At 39.3% G+C, this 23,573-nt stretch overlaps 1 protein-coding gene across 2 annotated transcripts in view; it reads left to right on the forward strand.

Moving 5' to 3' along the window:
• LOC117296514 overlaps positions 1–17,452 on the forward strand; it is a 43,954-nt gene extending 26,502 nt beyond the window's left edge. For both annotated transcript variants that reach the window (XM_033779485.1, XM_033779484.1), the window contains exons 4-11: positions 4,877–5,050; positions 5,653–5,847; positions 7,981–8,219; positions 8,992–9,186; positions 9,695–9,827; positions 11,215–11,547; positions 11,823–11,994; positions 12,409–17,452. In XM_033779485.1, coding sequence (XP_033635376.1) covers positions 4,877–5,050; positions 5,653–5,847; positions 7,981–8,219; positions 8,992–9,186; positions 9,695–9,827; positions 11,215–11,547; positions 11,823–11,994; positions 12,409–14,838 — 3,871 coding nt within the window. In that variant the 3' untranslated portion in view covers positions 14,839–17,452. The remainder of the gene's footprint in view (positions 1–4,876; positions 5,051–5,652; positions 5,848–7,980; positions 8,220–8,991; positions 9,187–9,694; positions 9,828–11,214; positions 11,548–11,822; positions 11,995–12,408) is intronic.
• Positions 17,453–23,573: the final 6,121 nt, after the last annotated feature.

Genomic DNA, 23,573 nt, shown 5'->3' on the forward strand with positions numbered 1-23,573 from the left:
GGTATTCATTGCTTGGTACTTTGGCTGGTAACTGGTTTCAGCTAAGCAAGATTGTTAGGACTAGCCTTAAGTTTTTAAAGGAACACGTTGCCTTGGATCGGTCGAGTTGGTCCGCCAAAAGCGTTCTGTAACCGTTTGTTATAAAATCGGTATGGTTAGAAAGATGATGTAAAAGTAGAATACAATGATCTACACAAATATGCCTCGAAATTGCGTGGTTTTCTTTAAACCTCGTCGACTAACACGGTCGGCCATTTATGGGAGTAAAATTTTTGACTCCCCTAAATGGCCGACCGTTATTTCGCGACCTATAATGAAAACCGTGCAATTTTGAGTGATACTTGTGTGGATCATTATATTCTACTTTTAAAACATCTTTCTAACCATTAGCATTTCACAACAAACGGCTTCAAACGCTTTTTATAGACCAACTCGTCCTATCCAAGGCAACATGTTCCTTTAATAACTGCTAAAGAGTCCGAGGACTCAGGTCCTAAGTTAGGACTCTCTTTGTGAAATTGACCCCTGTATTCATATTGAGTATCTGGCAAAGTTGCACGTAGCAAGCGCCAGTCAAAACCAAAATACTTAAGACACATGCCTCAGTTATCATCCATGCCACTTTGTTTCAAGTGGACATGTCTCACACTGCAGAAGTATTTTTTGAATGACACAAATTTGTGAGAAATATGTCAAAACAAAGTATAATACAACTTTCAATACAGCCAGAGGGGTGGGAATACTAGTTGAGTGTCACTAGGAATTACTCAAAACATGGAGGCTAAAAATTGAAAATTTGAAGTTTCTGTAGTTTTTTTTGTTTTTTTTTTCTTTCTGTTTTTAGTTTTTTATTTATTGTTTTTTTCTGTTCTTTTTTCATTTTCATTGAGGGATGAGCTCCTGGTGGTTTTCTCCGTGGGGAACGAAGGAATTTTACCCATATTAGAGGGGAACTTGATTTAGTTTCAGTGTACTTGAAGGGCAAGGATTTTGGACAATCCTTTTGTGGTCAATGACACAAGCCAAATAGGCCTTTCTATTGCAATGTCACACAGCCCAATTTGTTTGCCTAATGAGGGTGGAAAACTGTGGTAAGCCATGAATGCAAAACAAAAACGGGGAAGCAGTTAGCTACAGTTTGTAACAATTTCACACAGATATTCAAATTATAGTGATGAATTTGTTGAAAACTATGAATGGGATAAAAAATATGATTTTCAATTTCGTTCTCATATTCAAGATTTGAGATTTATTTTTATTTTTTATTATTAATTTTTAGGCCCCTTTGAAATATAGACTTTCAATGACTCTATGACAGTATGAGGCAATTCAAGATTATATAAAATGCAAAAAATGTGTAGCAGTTTTACTGTGGAGGCCTTTAAGATTGCCACGTTCTTCTAGCCATATCAAAAAGTGCCCCACCCTGGAAAAATTTAAGTTGAAACTTAAAAACTCTCCTGTTTAGTCACCCAAGCGTGTGGAGACTACATTGTACTATGCAACTTATTATAAGAACCATTTATTATTTATTAGTTACATAATTACTCATTTATTTGTCGGTACATTTCAAATAGATGTGAGCTGGGTTTTAATACGGGAGATTAAACTGTCAATAGGAATTATATTCAAGTCTTATTTTTCTTTCTGTAACCTGCAGTATCATCAAAATACACACATATCCCCCTCTCTCAAAGGGTTAAAAGGCATTAAATCATTCTTCATTGTGTGAACAAATTCACCCCTAAATTGGCTATTGACTGCCTCGTGTTAGGTGACGCAGATAAAATAACCCATCATATCGTGGTGATAAGCCATCCCTCTGTTTCCCGCTGCGGGCTCGATCACCCAGTGACGGGGAGAAATGAGAAATGTTTGAGGCCCCTCTTAAATATAGACTCTGAGCCCAGTTTTGTTCCGACCACTCAATAATACGGGTCAGCACTCGAGAAGAGCCCAAGCAACACAGAGGTGTGTAAACATCGCTGTTTTGTCTGGGGCCTCCTCTGTCAACTTTGCCTTCAGTTTGGACAGCGGGTTAGTGTAAATATAACGGGCTGCAGTGCTTGTTTTCCAAGCTCGTTTGGGAAGTTTTAATCATTTTATGATAGGCTTGAGAGAAAAAAGTCGTGTTGGGAGTGTGAGGTTATAGATCGTAAACTGGGTGTATGTCTTAACGAGGGGGTTATGTACGACTGAATGCGAGGAGGGTTATTTTGTGCCGTTGTGTGTAGATTCCCTGCTGGAAGATTTCGCTTGGAATTATATTGACTTGTGTCTGGATGATGTCAACGGAGAATACTTACCCTTGAAGATGGTTTCACAATGTTGATTAGTCAGCAAATCGTCCAGTGCTGGATTTATCCAAATACAGTTTGTTTTGTATGGACTCCTCGTGAAAGCCAGATTTCGAACCCATGTGTCCCCCGGACAGCTCGACGACGTCCGTAAATAGATGTTTCATTCTTTGAGGAAGGAGGATTATACTTGAGAAACTTTCGGCAAACATGTCTAAGCTAACAGCGTCGGATATTTGTGACTCCAAGTAAGTCTGTCAGTGTCAGTCTCAGATGTCAGAAACCCCAGACAGGTTTCGGATTTCAGAATGATTCTGAAGTCGACTGTTACATTTAATTATTCATTTATTAGTTACGGTATGCAGTAGATTCCCAGAAATGAGAACTAAATGGCTACACATGTAAGCTAGTTTTAAACCCAAAAAACAGAGAAATAACAGGGAATAAAGACAAAGCAATTATCTGACTTTTTTCCCCCTAAAATTTTTGTTTTTCTAAAAAGTTTTGAGAGAGATAACAACAATTTGCCATTGTCTTCCTGATTATGATTTGATCAGGGGTGGATTTCACAAAGTGTTAAGACTAGCCATCGTCCTAACTTAGGACTAGCTTTATTATTTTTAATATCTCCTAGGACTAGTCCCAAGTTAGGACTAGTCCTAACTCTTTGGTCTCATTGATTTGAAATCTTCTGTTTATATACAACCAGTCCTTTTCACTTTTCAGAGCCCTTGCGGGGTGCTACTCCAAAACTCTTTATACTTTACTTCCCACTGTGTGTTTAAATTGTACCATCCAATAATGGAAATGTGGCCCTCTCTTGTTTCTGTTTCCTGTCTCTTGCTATTCTATTCATAAAACTGCATCATCGCTATCATGCCAGGTCCCCTCCACTTAACCTCAGCTAGAGCCCCCTGTTGTGCTACTCCGAATCTTTCTATATTAAAGTGTACCATCCAATGTTGAAATGTGGTCCTATTGTTTCTGTTTCTGTCTCTTGCTATTCTATTCATAAAACTGCATCATCGTTAAATCAAGCCAGGTCCCATCCACTAAACCTCTGCTAGAGCCCCCCGTTGTGCTACTCTGAATCTTAAAGTGTACCATCCAATGTTGAAATGTGGTCCTCTTGTTTCTCCCGATGTTTCCTGTCTCTTGCTATTCTATTCATAAAACTGCATCATCTTTATCAAGCCAGGTCACCTCCACTTAACCTCAGCTAGAGCCCCCGCACTGTGCTACTCCGAATCTTTCTATATCTTATTTCCCACTGTGTGTATAAAGTGTACCGTCCAATGTTGAAATGTGGTCCTTTTTGTTTCTCCCGATGTTTCCTGGCTATTGCTGTTCTTTTCATAAAACTGCATCATCGTTAAATTAAGCCAGATCCCATCCACTAAACCTCTGCTAGAGCCCCCCGTTGTGCTACTCCGAATCTTTCTATATCTTAAAGTGTACCATCCAATGTTGAAGTGTGGTCCTCTTGTTTCTCCCGATGTTTCCTGCTGTCTCTTGCTATTCTATTCATAAAACTGCATCATCGTTATCAAGCCAGGTCACCTCCACTTAACCTCCGCTAGAGCCCCCCCACTGTGCTATTCCGAATCTTTCTATATCTTATTTCCCACTGTGTGTATAAAGTGTACCATCCAATGTTGAAATGTGGTCCTCTTTGTTTCTCCCGATGTTTCCTGGCTATGCTGTTCTTTTCATAAAACTGCATCATCATTATCAAGCCATCCACTGTCGGAGGTAAGCCTCCGTATTTGCGCTATTTCCTGTATCATATTGAACTTTATTGTGGGAACAATTCCCGCACAACACAGTATGGCCTAACAGTAAGTAATAAGCCCTTATGGTTGACTGTGTTTGAAAAAATTACACATCCCCTCCCCCCCCCCCCCCCTCAAACGCACTTGTATCACTTGACGGCTGCATGCTGCTTGCGTTTCCTAAACTGAACTGAAAACTAGGTGACTGACTTCCATTTGAGAGATCATGTTAAGAAGGAAATCCTTGAGTATAATTGTTAAAGGGAAGGTACACGTTTGGTAATTACTCAAAACAAATATTAACTTAAAAACTGATTTGGTAACGAGCATTGGAGAGCTGTTGGTAGTTTAACATTGTGAGAAACGGCTCCCTCTGAAGTAGCATAGATTTTGAGAAAGAGGTAATTTTTCACTAAAATAATAAAAGACTTCTGTTATTCCTATCTGAAAAAATTGTACACTGTAACTGGCCCAAATATTGAATCTCAGTCAATGCGGTTTCTGTCCGTTCCCATAATAGCTTTGTAGTTGCAGGGATGTGATTCTCTGTTTTTCACTGGAATTCTTGGTTTTTCCCCCCAAAAAAGAATAAATTCATGAAAACAATTATCTAAAACCATATAATAACGCCCCAGATTGCAGAGTAGGACTTTTAAAACGAAAGATACATGTTAATATTGGGCTTCATGCTCACAAGTTTCCAAGCTTGCATGCTTTTCGCGTTCAGCCTCAACAGCCTATCACATCCCTGTAGTTGAGATGAGATGTCTAACCATTTATAACCTAATGTACACTTTTTTTTCTCAGGGGCGGTGGGACACCCTCCTCCAGCGATCTACAGTCGTTAGCGGAGAACAATGCCCAGAATAATAACAACCGTGTCTATGTGATGGAAGGTCCTATTCAGATGACTGGGGGTGTCCAGGTACAAAGTAGATACGTCTTCCTCTTCAACGATGTCGTCATCATCGCCAAACCAAAGTAAGAGTCACTAAGAATTGTTTGTAGAATCTGAGTGAAATTAGCTGTTCATCATTAAGACTTCGAAGCTATAAGCAGGCCCGCAACTTTCAGCTGATCAGCTGATTTTGTGTTTTTCTTTTCAAAACAGTGCCATAGAAAACTGAAAAACACTGCACAAAAGTTAAAGTGTGATGGCGTCCGATTCCTCTCTTCTTCTTTTTTTACAATTGAAAAGTTGCATGTCTGTGCTAGGGACCGTCCAAGATTTGCAACAAATCTTCAGGTCTTTTGGCGAGTACTACTTTAAATTTAAAAGTTTAAACATTAAATTTGGGTTGAACAAAAAAAGTTTTCTCTCATTTTCCTTGGTTGTTTATAACTTGAAGTTGAAGATTATAAACATTTAAAGCCTTAGATAGGATGGAACACCAGTTGTATTCATTTCTTGATTATAACCAGCAGGACTGGTCCTCAGGAGCTGAAAATAGCATTGCTAGCAGACCACTGTGAAGGGAGTATGCTGCTCGGGGGAAAGCACTGATTATACAGTGCTTATTTACATAAAGGTGTAGAATCCAATCTATACTAATTGTTAGCTTCACATTTTCTCATCTTCACAGCAAATCGTGCACGACGTTCCGTCTGAAGCATCGAATCAGAGTCAGCGAGCTATGGCTGGCCTCGTGCATCGACGATGTCATCGAGATCAACAAACAACCCGATAGGTCCTTTGTGATTGGCTGGCCAACAACCAATTGCGTCTGGACGTTCACTTCAGCCGAGGAGAAAGAAATCTGGTGGCAGAGTTTGAAAAAGTAAGACAGTTTTAAATGAGAACTTCCGTTGGATTTCATGGAAAGTTTTTATAGTATTTTATGGTGTTATGGACGAGTGGTTTAGAGCATCAAATTCCTGTTCTGGTGGTTTCGTCATCAGGGTGTGGGTTCGAATCCTGGTCAAGACACTTGTGTACTTGAGCAAGGTCCTTATAATTGCTTCTCTTTTGCCCAGGGGACTGTGTACTCCAAAGGGAGCTGAGAAATATTAAAGGAATGTTATTGGCCAAATGACTAGGGCACTAAGAGGGCAAAAGAAACGAAACAACAATTACTGGATTTCTTCCATTCATAATATTTATTTAAAAAAAAATTCAACTGTTGCTTTTTTATTCTATCATTATTTAGGCAAATTATTTTGCTAAAAGGGCATCTTTCATGCCCTACTGTCCAGTTTCCAATTTCCTACTTTTTTAAACTATTTTTTTGCTGGGTGCCATCTTATAACCAATAAACCATTCACCCCCTCACTGTATAAACGCAAGCAACGAGTTCAAAACTCCATTAGACAATGATTAATTTTGAACTTGACCAAAGTTTACCTTCACACATAAAATAATAACTGGCCATTTATTAACACCACTCCTTTATCAAGCAGTATCGGGGCATCGCCCTCCGTCCCCGTCTCTCTGTGTTCCCTCTTGACCTTTGCTCAGTTTTTATTTCCTCGCTCCAACAAGACCAGCGTTGTTAAAACACAGAGGGTTATTAAATACCCACTATTTACCTGATGATTGATAGTTCCTAGAGAGAGGTGTTTGATCATAAGTATCCGGGGCGCTTAGCCGAGGCATTTTGATAACCATGTACCACTTGTCATAAACCGGATAATAAATAGTTCTTGTAAAATGTCAATTACAAGTGTAAGTGGGGCTTGAGCGCTTGGTAAATTAGCCTGTTGCGTTTCGATTTGTTGGGTTCTTGACTGATGAACGAGGGCTTGTAAAATTGGTGTGCAAAGAATTTGTTTTTATTATCTCTGGGTATTTGACAAGGAATCCACAATGTTTTACATTATTCGCTGCATGGGTATAATAAATGTATGAGGTTTTTTTACCTTTCACACGAGAGCAATTAAGCAAGGATCCCTTGCTAAATTGTAGCATGGTTTTAAAATTTTACAAAACATGCCTTGAGAAGGACACAAAATGTTTTACTATCCAAGGCCTCTTGAATTTGTTTGTCAAACATTGCTACATTTTACAAGCACGCTAAAACAAAGCAAGGGACCCCCGTTAAAATTGCTGTTAAAAGCAAGTGCCTGAGTAACAAAGTGAACTGTGGGCTGGCTACCTTGGGCAACTCCCAACTCCGTAGCAATCCTAAATAGAATGCCCATCACTGACCTGATGGACCAAAACACAGCAGTGGGGTGTTGTAGTAGGGGTATTCTAAGGGAATGGAATGTTGCGTCTTCTGGATCACAATTGGTACACTGTACAATGATCCCCCCTAACAGTCCTTGGACCATCAATCCCTTCGCACCCAAGGACAATGTTTTACAGCATCATTATCTGTAATAAACTATCACCTCGCTACAACAGCCTGATTTATGCCCTATTGTGGGTTCACCCTGGTGGAGCTTTAAAGGGGGAAATCTCCTAAATCTTCGGCATGTCTGTTTTTGGATAGGACCCTGTTGTTTGGAGGGTTTTAAACAATTGCCAACCGCCAGGAAGGGTTACGCGGTCTGCAAATTGTTCACATTTTTTCAAGAGATTTTGTTTAAAATATTCCGGTGCCCATTGTAGTTGTTCTGGAAAGGTATATATAAGGTGCTCAGAAGCATTTTTTTATTTTTATTATGCATTCCAAACTTCAAGTGCTGCGGCTCCTTGCTGAGATAGATATTCAATTCTGGGGTAATATTGGGACACTTTGATCATCGGCCGTTCTTTTCAGAGCAAAATCTACATCAGAACCGACAGTACTCAAAAGAGATTCACAGGTGGTGCTACTGCAAACTTCACCTGATTAAAAAGAACAATCTATTTGCTTGGGAATCTTCAAAGTACGTGGTCCGTTCGTCAGCAAAAAAAAAAACTTGTTTTATCTAGATTTGCTTGGGTTTACTTGTTCTCAACTCTTCGAACTACGTTCTCCATTCCTCAGGAATATCACTGCCCAGCGAGAGCACGAAGAACCACGGACAGTGAACATAAAAGTGCTAAACAGCGAACCTCAAAGCACGGGCTCCGTGCACAGCAAGACACTCCAGGTTAGCAATACGGATACGGCAGACGACATGCTACGGACGTGTCTACAGCAGTTCCATCTTGACAGCGCCGTGCCGGAGGACTACGGGCTGTGGGTGCAGTCTGGCAAGGATTCGGGCCAGTACCCGCTAATTGGTGAGTCAAGTCTTTTTGTTTGTTTAGTAGACGAGGCAGCGTTTTCTCTTACTTAAAAGTTTCTTTCTGTGCAGTTGATATAGCTAAATAATTAAGAAGTTACAAAACAAAATGTTTCTATTGGACACGTTCGGTAAACAGTATTGTCAACAAACCTGTAAAAATTTAGGCTCAATCGGTCATCGGAGTTGGGAGAAAGTAACGGGAAAACCCACCCTTGTTTCCGCACGTTTCACCGTGTCATGACATGTGTTTACTATAAATCTGTAATTCTCGATGTTGAGAATTGATAATTGTTTTAATGTTTTCTCAAAAAGTAAAGCATTTCATGGAATAATATTTCAAGAGAAGTCTTTTACCATTACCTTCTGTAAACCCTGTTAGTGATTTATAAATAAATCTGTGATTTTTTTTTTTTTTTTTTTTCTGTTCCGAAAGTGTATAATGGCTTTAAGCAGCTGTACCAAACCTGGGCTGAGATGTTGCTAAACCATGTTTTAAATTTTTTTTTATGAAAGGTATTTTTCAACGGGTTTAGCATTTTGTTTTGTACCTTCTTCAAAAACTGTTTGATTATTTAGCTTTTATTGTGTTTTGTCACTGGCTTTCTACTTCTTCTTGGTTTTGAGTGCAGCCGGACCCACTGCCTGACACACCGGGGTGAACCCCTTATCTTTAGCAATGATTTAGTGTGTACTGGGGTCTTTTGCGTGTATTGATATTTTTTATATACACAGATTTATTTATGTCTTCTTTTCCATGTTTTGTTTAGGTCATGAGATCCCGTACGCAATCAAGATGAGCCATGTTAACGAGGCGTTGTCCAAGAACAATAACTACGGAGACCTTCTACCCGGCGAGGATGACGGGATGGCGTCGGCCGCCATTGATGAGAGCGCCCTCAAGCAGTTTAAATGTCAGTTCTTCCTGAGGAGGAAAGGCAACAGCCAATTAGGGATCAGCGTAGGTAAGGAGAAGAATTTGAAAAGTGGTTTTTAATAACAGTTTTTCCTCTAGGATGTCAAAGCCTTTACCGCACTGGACACAATTTGTCAAAGACCAGTATTCTAATACTTGGTGTATCCAAACATATGCATAAAACAAGATGTCAAGTTTTCCATTCATTTATGTCATCCCCTCAATTGAAACTTTACAACATTTCTATGACTTTTTATTATTGACACAATGTGCCACTCTTTTACACTGTTGGTCAAGCTTCTTGTGCTTTTTAATTTATTTTTGATGTGGTATTTGTCTAATATATTACTTGTGTCTTTATCATTGTAAATTGTTTGCTATATTGTTGGTTGAGTAGGCCAAACGATGTTTTTTTACTCTCTTTAATATTGTAAAGTGCTCAGTGACTGGTTTGATGTTGGGCGCTGTATAAATCCTGCTTTTATGCTACATTTTATGGACTAGGCGCAATATAAATCCATAAATTATTATTATTATTTTTATTATTTTATTACTAGATACCTTGGCATTCCCATCAAGTAAGCGACTGAAGAAACAGCGCAAGACGCATTTCAAGCTCTCCTTCAAGAAGAGCACTGGCAAGGGAGACGCTGCGGACGTACTCTCCCCTCCCCCCTCCCCAAACTCCAAGTAAGTCAATGCAAGATGGACTCTCCAGTATTCTAAATTTATAACGTCTGGCAGGGCTCGCCCTTAACACTAGCCGGGCGTACATTGACTAGTAAAAACTGCTACGGGCTAGTAAATACCACCTCTTAACCTGCCTTGTGGGCTACTACAAACCGTGCAACCATGGAGGGTATTCCGTAGTGCAACCTACTTGTTTAAAATGCTCACGGTTTTCTTCCATTCAGATTTGACATATGCATTTTTTTAATGTGGTTATTAATTTTTGAGGGATTTGAGTGTAACTTGATTTGCCTATTATACTGGTTGCGATTGATATCACTAATGAATCAGAAAGATACTATGGCAATACTTGTTTAAAATCAGGGCTACTAAAACTTCCTGGGGGCAGGTTAAACCCAGAGTTTATTATCTCGGTTGGCGACTTAACAAAAAGCTAAAGAGGAAGGCCTGTTTGGTAAAGATTTTGGGAAAAGGTGGAACTTTTGTGTTTAGCAGTTGAATTGTGAATTTGTAATTTACTTTGTTGTGCTATTTGTTGTTGAATGTTATACTTCTGTGTATTGTATTTCTTGATTTTCAGTTGGTTTTAGCTGGAGCTGTTTGATATAAATAATGTACACTTTATTTGATGCCGTAGACAACTTTGCAAATACTAACTCAGAATGCGCGTTAGCCATGGTTTGAGGTTGATGCTGGTCTACTTAGCGACCAAGCGTTGTCACTAACTAGACCAGCATGCATCTCATCCTGCAGTTATCTAAGTTAACTCTGGTAATACTAAATCATATTGAATGAATGAATGAAAGGAAATCAGATTGGACTTGCTAATCTATTGTTGTGTTTTTATTGTGCTGTGTATAACCTGATTCATTTGGGTCTATGTGACATTGTGATATATCTTTTCCTGCCTTCCACCTTGTGTGGTCTAGGTTGACACTCTGTTACCTGAGCGCAGGCTTTCTTTAATCTCTGGTTTTCCCTCAACCGAATCGGATTGTTTCTTGAGTGTCTTTGCAGGTTTTCTGTTGTTACAGTCCTTGATATAAATCCTGAATAGAAATAAGCACTAACCCCGTAGAAACTAAGTGAAATTTCATTGAATATTTTATATATATTTATAGTTGTATTTATTTATGTGTAGTTTTGCAAAATTTAAAGCAAAACTATAAAATTTGTTCTTGCCGTCAGTTTTTGAGCCTTTGTAGGTTTTTCTTGTCTGGAATTCCTTGAGATTTTTGGTTATTCGCAGGCTTGTAGGCCTATTTATAAAATGTTAGCTCTTTTTATGTATTGTATACGACTGCCTGGAAATAAATAAATGAACTAATAAATAAGGAAATAAATAAATGGTGATTAAATTTTAGTTATTTCTCCTTCCCTCTCCTAGGTTATTTGGCATTCCGCTCCCGGTCCTCTGCCCCGAGGGCAACCTCCCCAAGACCATCATCGACCTCCTCACCACCCTCTACCACAACGGCCCCTACACCCCAGGAATCTTCCGCAAGTCGGCCAACGCTCGCATCACCCGGGAGCTCAAGGCCAAGCTCTCGGCGGGAGAGCCTGTTGCGTTTGACGAGGTGCCGGTCCCGGTTTGCGCTGCCCTTCTGAAGGACTTCATGAGGAATATACCCAATAGTATCATGTATAATGTGGTGTATGAGAACTGGGTCAACACCAATAACGTGGAGTTGGATGAGGAGAGAATCAGCAGCATCAAATCGTGAGTATTTTTCCGTCAAAATTTTCGTTGTTTTTTTTTTTTTTTTTTTTTTTTTTTTTATAAACTTTGTTACTTCAGGGGGAACCGTTCTCACAATGTTTTATACTATCAACAGCTCCCCATAACTCATTAATACCAAGTAAGGTTTTATACCAATAATTATTTTGAGTATTTACCAATAGTGTCCACTGCCTTTAAATTGAATTGAATTTAATTGAATTGTTTAAAAAAATTGATGATTTGACGAAAGTTCCTCCTCTCCGCTTCATCCCCAGGATTCTGTCGGACATACCGAGCAGCAACCAGACCCTTCTGAGGCATCTCTTCTGCATCATGTACCACATCAACGAACGCTCCGAGGAGAACAACATGAACTCTTACAACCAAGCTGTGTGCTGCTCACCGAGCATGCTGTGGGCACCTAACTCAAGCGACTCCATGGCACAGGCAAGTAGAAGATAATATGATAATAATTTGTAAAGGGCCTAATGCAAAAGTCTCTAAGGGCATAAAGAGAACAATAACACATACAATGAGTGAAAGATAGAATACAAGTGAGCATATTACAAATAAGCAACTTCAAACAAATGAGTTTTTTTTATCTCTTTTTACACTTTCATCTCAATTTCTGACAAAACAGCTTATCTCTGTAGTTGAATTTCTCATTTTTTGAGTTGGGGTGTTTTGTCGTGGAAGTGTCAAAATAGCAATCCCAACTTACAAATACAGAAGCATTTAGGAAAACTAACATAAGTGCACAATCTTAGAATATTTCAGAGTAAAAAGTTTCAGAGTAGAAAGCTATGAACTTCTGAAATGAGTCTGTACTCATGGCTTCTTTTGTTACACTTTATAACCCAGGTCCAGGCTACCGAGAAAGTGCCCCAAATTGTCCAGTTCATGGTGGACAACGTCCAGCAGATCTTCGGGGACGATGTGATCGATGTGTTCGGAGGACCTCCCATGAAGTTTGCAGAGCCCAAACGCCGAGATTCCGGTGACTCAGATAGCTTACAGGGATTGGTGGAAACAGGAGGAATGAAACGTGACGACTCATCCCTGGACAGTATCGATCGAGAGATGTTTTCAAATGAAGGATGGCCGAGCAGTCTCCCGGTCATGTCGCAGTCGACACTCAGCCGGGATTCCGGACTGACCTCCAGCGACAACCAGTTGTATCCCGAATCTGACACGACCGACACCACAGATTCTGGCGTGGACGCCAAGGATAAATCTGGTCGGAGCAGCAGTCCAGGCTTCCCAACACCCCCGGGATTGAAGCACACAAGGAGTGCCTCGTCCGTCGAGAAAGGAGACGGCGATTATGTGGACTCGAGGTACATGCAATCCAAAATGGCACATGTCAGGAGGGTTTCGGAGCCGAACGCTGGCAGGACGGACATCGGGAAACGCTATGTCCTGACCAAATCGCAATCTGCCACGAACTCTATGGATAACAGTCCGGACGGCTCGGATAATGAGGTGGAGCTGAGTGAGGAAACGGTCAAAATGATCCGAGAACTGAATGAGGAGTGTAGCTTTAAGCTCCTCAGTGGTCTTTTACCTGACGAGGAGTCAGGACCAGAAGGAGAGGGATACTTAAAAGTGCTGGACAAGAGACGGCATGACTATCTTATGTCGCAGAAGAACCAACAGTCTGAATCGGCAAAGCCTTCTCCGGGCTTGGTCCCGCCGACTACAGGCAATTCGGTTCATTGTAGTCCCTCATCGCCAACTGATAAGTCCTCGCCCACTCAGAAACCAAAGCAGAGGAGGATCTCCATGCCTGCTAAGTTCTACAACCCCTTAACGGTCTTCCACAAGAAGGCCACCCCAAACAAACGTAACACGCCATCGACATCATCCTCGGAGGCTCTCTCCTCCAGCTCCTCTGAGAGAATCTACCCAACCCATGGCGTTGCTGTCCATGAACCGCGGGGCAAACTAATTGAGCATCAGAATGAAAGGAACCGTTCCCGATCCGGCGGCAGCGCATCTCCAAGCGTTTCGCATCAGCGTTCGCGTCGTCCTCGCATCTCGTCAACGCGGCAGCCGGGGAAACTATCCCCTGGCCCCCACCGTCGAGGTGTCACCTACCCGGAAACTACTTCACCGCCTCGCGAGTTTTTCCCACGTGATGCGACGCACCTCTCATTGCCCCGAAGTGAAAACACAGACACTCCGAGAGGGTCACAAGAGCATAAATCAATTGGCGTTCCACGGTCGTTAAGCGATGACCAACTCACCAGCCTGTCTGATGACAAGGTGAGAGACTCCAGCAATATTAGCAAGACCCCAAGTCCGAGAAACTCTTCTCCGGTCTCTGACAGTCCGCGACAATCCTCCCCGCCTTCTTATCAAGAGACAATGCATCGCAGGGCGCGCCTTCAGCGTCAGACTCGCTCGCTGGACCAACCGGATGTTCCCGTCTTTGAACGCGACGACTCCATAACACGGAGGCGGAAGTCTGGGGCGCTGTCTTGTAGTGTCTCGCGGTCGCAGCCAGTCTGTCGCTTACCGAGCTCTCCTTACTCAACATCTCCCCCAAAATCCTCGCCCATCATGGAGAGCGGAGGAATCATCTTCCACATTTCGGACTCGGAATCCAGCGACAATGAAACTGTCGACATTGAAAGTTTGCGTCTTTTCAGTTCGACACTCAGCAGCAGTATGCAATCAAAGCCATCCACTATTCAGGTTCGACGGTCGTCGAGTGACAGGTCCAGAAGAGCTGAAGGCCGGACTGAATCCTTCACCAACGCGATGACCAACAATGTTCAGAGGACATTGAGTGATAAGCGAAAATCGTCCACGGATAAGGCGCCGCAAACTCCGCTGTTCTACGGTCAGGAGGCCACCCTGACCACCCCTCGAATCCTTCCAAGCAGCAACACCCCAAGGATGAACACTGTCCGATCCAAACCTCAGTTCAGTCGCTCGAAGAGCATGGACGAGGACAACCTCCGCTGGAAGGCGGCTAGAATCAACTCGGTCGACTCGGCCATCTCAACCGGCTCGGAGATGTCGCCCAGTAACAACCGCTCATCGATGAACTTTTCTTTTCCGTCCACGACGGAGCAGGGTTTATCTCCGAAGGCCAAGAGTACAATGCAAGATTATTTCCTGAGTGCGGACCCTGTGAATGGCATGGCGACATGTAAGGAGACGGAGCAAGCCGTCACAAAATCACGGCAGGACTGGCGCTACATTGCGGCGAAAGCCAAACGGCGTTCTGTCGGGTTCTTGGATGAGTTGGACAATGTGGAATTCACCGAGGAATCATATGTTTAAAGGAAAACATTTCATTAAACAAAAACAAATTTTATCAAACAATTTTAATTCGTCACCTCGTTTGAATGAAACTCCATCTAGCATTGATTTATTAAAGTTGTGGTTCAATTTATAAAGCAGCCCAGTCGGCATGCACGACAGAATTGCTGTAAATACTGTAAATTTCCTGTACAAAAAAATTATTACAAATTGTACCGTTTACAATGTCAACTCATAACCAAAATACGTAAGACAATGTATTCAAACTTCTTTCCTTTTATTGGATTTTTTATTTGTAAACAAAATATGCATTGGAAATGTTTTTTTTTGTAAAATCAATATTTGTGTTCATAGTGGAGTACTTAAAGTGCAAACTTAATTTGTGGTTAACACAAAGTCCCATAGGAAAGTCTCTTTGACTACTGAGTTTGGTGGAAAGCCACAAAATTGTATACAAAAATCAAGGAAATTGTTTACACCATAGCAAATGTTACTGTGTTAAAACCTACCGACCAGTAAGTGAGCGACTCTGTTGTCTACAGTACAGCCATGTACTGAATTAGCCTCTTTGCCTATGGCTAGATCGCTGCATTGAAGTATAGGCCCTTTTCGAAACAACGGCTTCGGCTTTGGATTCGGCTCAGGCTAGCTTCTCCCCACCGGTTGTGTTGACAATTGCGCGCGCTTTGGGTATATGCGCTCAGGGCTTCAGACAAGAGAACGGCGCTTCAAGCCAAATCCAAAGCCGAAGCCGTGGTTTCGAAAAGGGCCAGAGAACATCTTTAGACTATTGTAACAGTCAAAGCCGAAGCTGCTAATTCTGATACAGCCTTAGCCAGTTTTGCGAGTTAGATTTGAATGGAGTCTGGTACAACACCTTATTCAGTCACAAATGAATACTCAATGGAATGCCTCAGACTACATTTACTATTGCTATGCCACATGGCTAGATGCAAGCTTTTGTGTAACCTGTTTCACTCTACACAAAAGCTTGGCCTGAACCATGTGATGTACAAATGTAGCAACAATTATTTTGTTGAGGGGTTCAGATTAAGCATTTTATAGTGACTGGTCAAGTTTTACGTACCAGGGCTCGTTTTCACAAAGCAATACAACCCTTCATAAGACAAATTGTCAGTATCACCATAGTGATTTGTATTGTGACATCACACTTTGCTTAGCAACTACGATTGAATTGCAGTTGAGATTAGTCTTAGCTCTGTGTGAAATCTGCCCTAGGACCCAGAGCTGTTCAGCTAAGCAGACTTCTTTGCTAAGCAAAAAAAGTAAGAGGGGTACCAGCCACAATAATGCAAACCTAAAGTGATTTTGGCTGGTAACCTGTTTCTGTTAAGCAATACTATTATGTGCTTAGCAGGTTTTTTGTGCTTACAGGCTTTATGAAGTGAGGACCAGACATTTTACAAATTGTACTCAAGTATTCCCTATTGCTGAGCTTCTTCCACACACACACACAGGCCAGCAGAGACAAATGGCTTTTAGTGTCACTGTTGTTTAGGGAATGTTTTTTTCTAATCAAGTTGTACTTTTTAACTTTACGTAAAAGGTCCACATTTAAAAGTATTTGTACAGCATTTTATGCAGAACTAGATAAGAAAGCCCACTAGAGGGCGCCAAGTCACACTTACAGCACAAATTTATATAACTTAAATATTATTGTAGTGGCTCATTATGAAATAATTATTCCACTACTTTAATACATTTTTTAATATATCTTTGTTACAGCCAATGTATTGGTATGTTATTGCGTCACTGCTCAAAATGAAGCAAGGGACCCCAGTTAAATTGCAGTCGTGTGAATAACACTTTAGAGTGGAATTGCGTTATGCCTTACAAACTGGATAGCGAGTTCACCTATGTTCATGGGAGATGGGCTAACAGGGTTGTGCCCTCATTCATCCCTGTAAATCACTTATCTCATCCAAAAATCTTACTTTAAACTTAAGCTTGTGGGAACTTTGGAGCACAAATACTGTCGGCGTCTTTTTTTTTTAACTTTATGAAAACCATTTCAACTGTACCTCTATACAGATTATCCCTCTATTGTTTTATTTATTCAAAAGTTGTTAAAATATTGGGGGAAAAAACTGAAATATGGGTGTCTTCTTGTGGTAGAAATGCTGAGCAATTTACCATGATTTGTGTTAAATTTACTGCAGATGTCAGTTGGTTTTTTTTCCTGAAAGATTTTTTTTTTTTTTTTTCACAGTGAAGTCAAATGTTTTCTCAATATGCATTATACTGTCCAAAACTGTTGAACTTCTTATCTTACTAAATCTTACTAAGTAAGTTTTTATTTCCATTGATCTTCAGAGTGATAACCAACGGTATTCTGACCCATTAAACACACAAGTGTCTAAAAACAATACTGTCAGTTCAGATTTATTAGAAGGGAAATGTTTTTATAACACCAGCTTCAGGGTTTTGAATACGTACTGAAAGCACAAGTGAAAGTAAATACAAATCAAGCCACAATTGGCATCGGTGCAAGGGAAAGTACAGGGGTTTTTTTTCAAGAGGCGTGATTCTGTTCCAAGAACCTCAGGCATCTGAAAGCACACAATTCTATGCAACAAGGGATTTTTTAGCCCAAATTTTGCACAGGTTTGTTATTTTATACATATTTTGGGATACACCCAGTCAGGATAGTAGTCTTTGATAATTACCAAATGTGTACCCCGCTTTCTTCTTAGCAATTTTCCGCTTAGCAAAAATAAGCAGTCTACCAGTCACAGATGGTACATGTGGTATGCTGTTTTGGCTGGTAACGTTATTCTTAAAGGCCGTGGACACTATTTGTAATTACTCAAAATAATTATTAGCATAAAACATTTCTTGTAAAAGAAGTAATTTTCAACAAATTTAATTTCAAACATCTAAACAACCTAAACGCACACAACTTCGTGTGACAAGGGTGTTTTCTTCTTTCATTATTATCTCGCAACTTTGACGACCGATTGAGCTCAAATTTTCACAGGTTAGTTATTTTATGCATATGTTGAGATACACCAACTGTGGAGGCTAGTCTTTGACAATTACCAATAGTGTCCACCCACTGCCTTTAAGTATATTTTTGTTTGTGTTAAAGAAGCGCTGTTAAATTGGGCTCCTATTGTAACCGAGGACCGGTTTCGTTATTAGTAATATATTAATTTCAGTTTCACTGGTCGTCAAGTATGCTGAACACGCGTATTAAATTTAGAAGAAAAAAAAAGCATCAGTAACATTTTTGAACGATATAAATATACATTTATACTTAATGAGAATCTATGCATTATCCCCCCCCCCGTTCCCCATACGCCCCCCCCCCCCCCAAGAAAAACACGTAAAATAATTATAGCTAAATTTTTAAAAACATCCAACTGTAACTTGCCATTAATGTAATTTTGAAAAGAACCCAGAAAAAGTTTGTATTTTGGAGGATAAATTTGTGTACCCCCTCCCCTCCTCCCCAACCACCTTCCACCAGCATAGACTAGACTGCACACACCTCAAAATGCAGTCTCACAAAGACATGATGTTGTTTCAGATGAGTTTTTTTTATATGAAACTGTACTTTTAAAACTGCATTGTTAAGAATTATAACGCAACAGCTTTTTTTTAATTTACCCAAAAAAATATTGTAAAATAATTTATTTGCAAAACAAAATTTGTATCTTAGCCAAAGAAGTGACATTTATATGTAAATAATACTTGTATATGAATGATAGCATTCTCATTCTTTTTTAATGAATTATCTCAGCGCTCCTTCACTGGTAGTCTCATGTTGAGTTTTATATTATCATTTAAGATAAAAGTTCCTTCAACAATCATTTGTACAAGTTTCTAATCTGTGTTGAGATAAGTTATGTTCTCATTATTTATTTAGCTCTTAAATCTAAGGGCTATTATATGAAACTATTACCTGATTAAGCTGTTGTTGTTGTTGTTGTTGTTGTTGTTTTTCTTTGTTGTTATTATTATTGTTTTATGTTGTTGTCTTATTGGACATATTATTGTTGAGTATCCAAGTGAAATAAACAAATCACAACACAGTGTATATTGCTGAGGAAAACAACCGGATTTTTTGTTGTTTCTATTTTGTAGTGTTCTTAATTTTTACATTGACAATAGAAGAAGGTTTGCAGAAAGACCATTGAGGAATCCTTTCTTAAAGTCAAACAGCTTAATACACCAGCTTCTCCCTGAAGACAATCAGAGCATACTGATCGAAACGTTGGGTTGTTTTACCGTTGGTTCTTTCACGTTGTTGTCACAATCATTCCTAGATTGTGTCCTAACCCTACCATACTAGTACACCCTGTAAAACAAAATTGTATTGATATATTTTATGAGCAACCACTGCTGTAGTCTTGAAGTCAAGACGGTAACTGTTAAGCGCGGTGTAGCTACGGGGACGTTACACTCACCCTCGATCCAAACGACATTGCAATGATTTGGTAAAAAGGCAGGCCAATTTCATTATGACGTAATTTTGACGGAAAGAGCCAATTTTGACGGAAAGGGAAAACAAATATTGCAATATCGTTTGGGAAAAAAAAAATTCGCGACCCGGGGATGCTAATCACGCGCACCCATTTTTGCCAATGAGAGTGGTTGTGTTGTTGGGTTGTTTTTAGTTTTTAGGGTTTTTTTTACTGTAAAAGTGGGTTCGTTTTTATACTGAACTTGGCAACTTCCCTGTTCAGGTTTGGCTAACTGAAAACAAGGAAACGATGTTGAAACACAAAATGTTTTTGGACTTTCATCCATAAATTTACCCGAAGTTTCGGTTGCGGAATCCGTCATGCAATGTTTTTTATTTTATTTTTATTTTTTATTTTTATATTTTGATGATTTGATCCCAACTGTGAACGCTTTGCTCGCTACAACACTTGGGGCAAATTTAATAGAGCTGCCTGAGTCCAAAAAGCAACTAAGCACTCAAACCTATGCTCAGCAGAATATGTTTACCAGCGAAACTACAGGTCGCATGTGCAATGTGTGACTGGTATCCTGCTCATTTCTGCTTAGCAGAAATGTCGCAAGCAATATGTATAGAACATCGAACGCGGTTCCAAAAACCTAGGGTGTACTTGGCCTGCGAGTTGGCATAATAGGCTACAGGGTTTTGAAGTACACGAACATCATTGTTTAATTCTATTATTTCTAGTCTGACAACTTAATTATTATGTGAAGTGTAAAATACTAAAATCATTTATTCTGTGAATCATTGCCTTTTGAAACTGAGTCAAATTCAAGAAAACTTTATCCCTTTTAAAGAAAAGGTACACTATTTGTAATTGTCAAAGACCAGTTTTCTCACTTGGTGTATCTCAACATATGCATAAAATAACAAACCTGTGAAAATTTGAGCTCAATTGGTCATCGGAGTTGGGAGAAAATGATGAAAGAAAAAACACCCTTGTTGGACGAATTAATTGTGTGATTATACATGTAGGAATACAAAGACTTCAAGCTAGAAGTCTTTTGTTATTTTATTGAGATATTACCTCCATTTCAAAATTTGTGCTACTTCCAAGGGAGCGGTTTCTCACAATGTGTTATACTATCAACAGCTCTCCAATGCTCGTTACCAAGTCAGTTTTTAAGTTAATGATTTGTTTTGAGTAATTACCAAACGTGTACCTTCCCTTTAAAAGTGTTGGTTACGGTTGTTTAGTTCTTAACAAAAAGATAAACATACTGTTTATATACTGAAAATTGTGCTTGATTTTTGTTTTTACTTCTTTTCTTTTTCGCCGGACTCCATGTCCGAATTTCGGTTTGTTAAAAACGGTCAGTTATTTTCACACACAACATTCTAACATTGTTCATTGATACAATAATTGTACTGGTTGAATTGTATTGTTTACTTTACCTTTCCCCCTTTTAAATTTGATTTCAATTTTATTTCCTTTCATTTGTTTCTATTTCATTGAATATTTTTCTAGCTGGTGTACGTTGTTTTCTCAACATGGAACATGTAATATGTACCTCATCGATCCTATACTCACTTTCCGAAACAAAAACATTATTAGGTGTTCGGCTTTTAGCCGAAAACCTATTGTTATTGTTAAGTTTTTTTTTTTTTTTTTTTTTTTTTCTCCGTCTTCTTCTTCTGCCTGAACGTTCTCCGCCAATTTGATGACGTCATTACGTTAAATAAACGTGAAATAAACCTTAAATAATTAGAAAAATCATATCTTCAAAACCAAAAGAGCTACGTTCAAGATTCTTTTTTTACATAAAACCTCTTATAAAGATCTACAAATGCGGTGCACAACGTGACCCCATTTGACCTTTACTTCCGGTCGAAACCGGAAGTTAAAGTAACAAATCATGTTATTTTGGGCTCTAGAGCCTAAGTGAATAAAAATATGAAAAAATGTCCAATGCATAACATTTTTTTAAACTCAAGAGCATTCTAAAAATATAATGTGTGACGTCATAGCTACGTCACAACGAAAATGGTACACGAGGTCGAAAAAAAAATTATTTTGCTATCTCAAAAAATACAGCATGTACGGACTTGAAACTTACCACGTACTTAGACCAAAGCGTGTATATGACAAAGAACAAAATTTGGAATGATGACGTCATCGATGACGTCATTATATTAAATTGAAGTTTTTTATTAAAATACTCATATCTCCAGAATCAGATATGCTACATACGTGAAAGGTCATGAAGTATTAAACAAATCTTACACAGGGTGTGACCCCATTTGACCTTTACTTCCGGTCGAAACCGGAAGTAGTAGTTTGTTTTATAAAAAATCGTATCTGAATAATATTATTTTGTGTATTAATATAATAACTTAATTTTAAGGCCCTTCGACGATTCTACAAATGTTTACAATGTGTGACCTCATTTGACCTTCATTTCCGGTCGAACCCGGAAGTATAAGTTTGTACATACAAAATTGTGTATCTTATTAATGAAACGTGGTACATTAATAATCATTACATCAATTTTGAGCTCTCTGGCAATTCTATATGTTTTGCACAAAGTGTGACCCCATTTGACCTTTAAATCCTGTCAAACCGGAAGCTGAAGTTTAATATGACAAACCTTCATTTCTCCGTCTTCTTCTGCCTGAACGTTCTCCGCCAATTTTGAGAAAAACTGAAACTTGTATGAACTTGAAACTTCTCATGAACATCAACCTCGGTGAGTAGAAGGCACCGCAACTTTTTTGGAATGGTGACGTCATTACGTTAAATAAACGTTAAATAAACCTTAAATAATTTGAAAAATCATATCTTCAAAACCAAAAGAGCTACGTTCAAGATTCTTTTTGTACATGAAACCTCTTATAAAGATCTACAAATGCGGTGCACAACGTGACCCCATTTGACCTTTACTTCCGGTCGAAATCGGAAGTTAAAGTAACAACTCATGTTATTTTGGGCTCTAGAGCCTAAGTGAATGAAAATATGAAAAAATGTCCATTCAAAATTGTGTATTTTATTAATGAAACGTGGTACGTTAATAATTATTACATCAATTTTGAGCTCTCTGGCAATTCTAGATGTTATGCACAAAGTGTGACCCCATTTGACCTTTACATCCTGTCAAACTGGAAGTTGAAGTTTAATATGACAAACCCTCATGCATAAAGATAAAAAAGTACAAATAAATATTTCGCCCGTCAGCAAAGCACAAAAAGACAAAAAACCTGCACACAGTAATGACCTCCCCTCAACTGAGCTTTTCAAATTGCTCTAAAAGTGATTTATTGTGACCTCGTTTATTAACCCTTCTTTGTGTCCAAACCGGGAGTTCCAGTGAAATGTATTACAATGGCATCTGGATTGGTCCACTTGATGATGATGGTGATGTTTATAAATTGTGATGAACTTAGATTCCTGCACTCGTGGCAAGACAGGGCCAACTGGTTTATCACATCGAACTCAAGTTCTGATGTCTAGTCATTGGGGTGTAGATTCGATTCTTGGTCATGACACTTGTGTCCTTGAGCAAAGGTACTTAACCATATTGCTTCGTAAAAGTCAGGGAGATAGTGCTATAGAAAATAGTGATAATTGTTGACCGTGCTCAAACTTTTGCATTGACATGACCCCTGTTTGACCTTTATTTCCAGTCGTTTAAGCGCACCTGCGTATTATCCCCATTGGTACAGCACTAAAACCGTATGTACAACGTACAACGTGTTACACCTATACAAACCCCAAGTGTGCTGCAACTTCCTGTATAGTTTCTGCTCAAAGCGTTTTGTCACTTAATCCTTCCCTTCGGTTAAATCTAGTCTCTTCTACAGTCGTCAATATTCATAAATTCATATTTCCTTAACTACACAAGCCATCTCGACAATATACACCATATGAAAGGGCTCCACATACTTCACAAAAAAGAATATGTTGATGACCTTGTATTGACCTTTTCACCTGTCTAAACTGGAAGTTCTAAAAAACGCTTAGAAAAAAGGTTATTTAATAGCTATTCACTTTGTTTTCACAATAACACACAGCATAGCTCACTATCTCCCCAGTCAACTAAACTTAAAAAGTGATGGCTCGTTAATTCAGGCCAGAAATCCGAACACCTCGAATTTGTTATCAAACAAATTCTTATGTCTAGTGATATTCTTGTAATGACACCAATAGCACATGAAATTTACTATGTGCTGTGACCTGTGCCCAATTTCTTAGAGCTGCTTAAGCAGAAAATGTTGCTAAACAACACTCTGCTAAGCGGAAATGAGTAGGATACCAATCACAAATGGTATATGT

This window comes from Asterias rubens, chromosome 11 (genome assembly GCF_902459465.1).
Source record: "Asterias rubens chromosome 11, eAstRub1.3, whole genome shotgun sequence".
Classification (NCBI taxonomy): Eukaryota; Metazoa; Echinodermata; class Asteroidea; order Forcipulatida; family Asteriidae; genus Asterias; species Asterias rubens.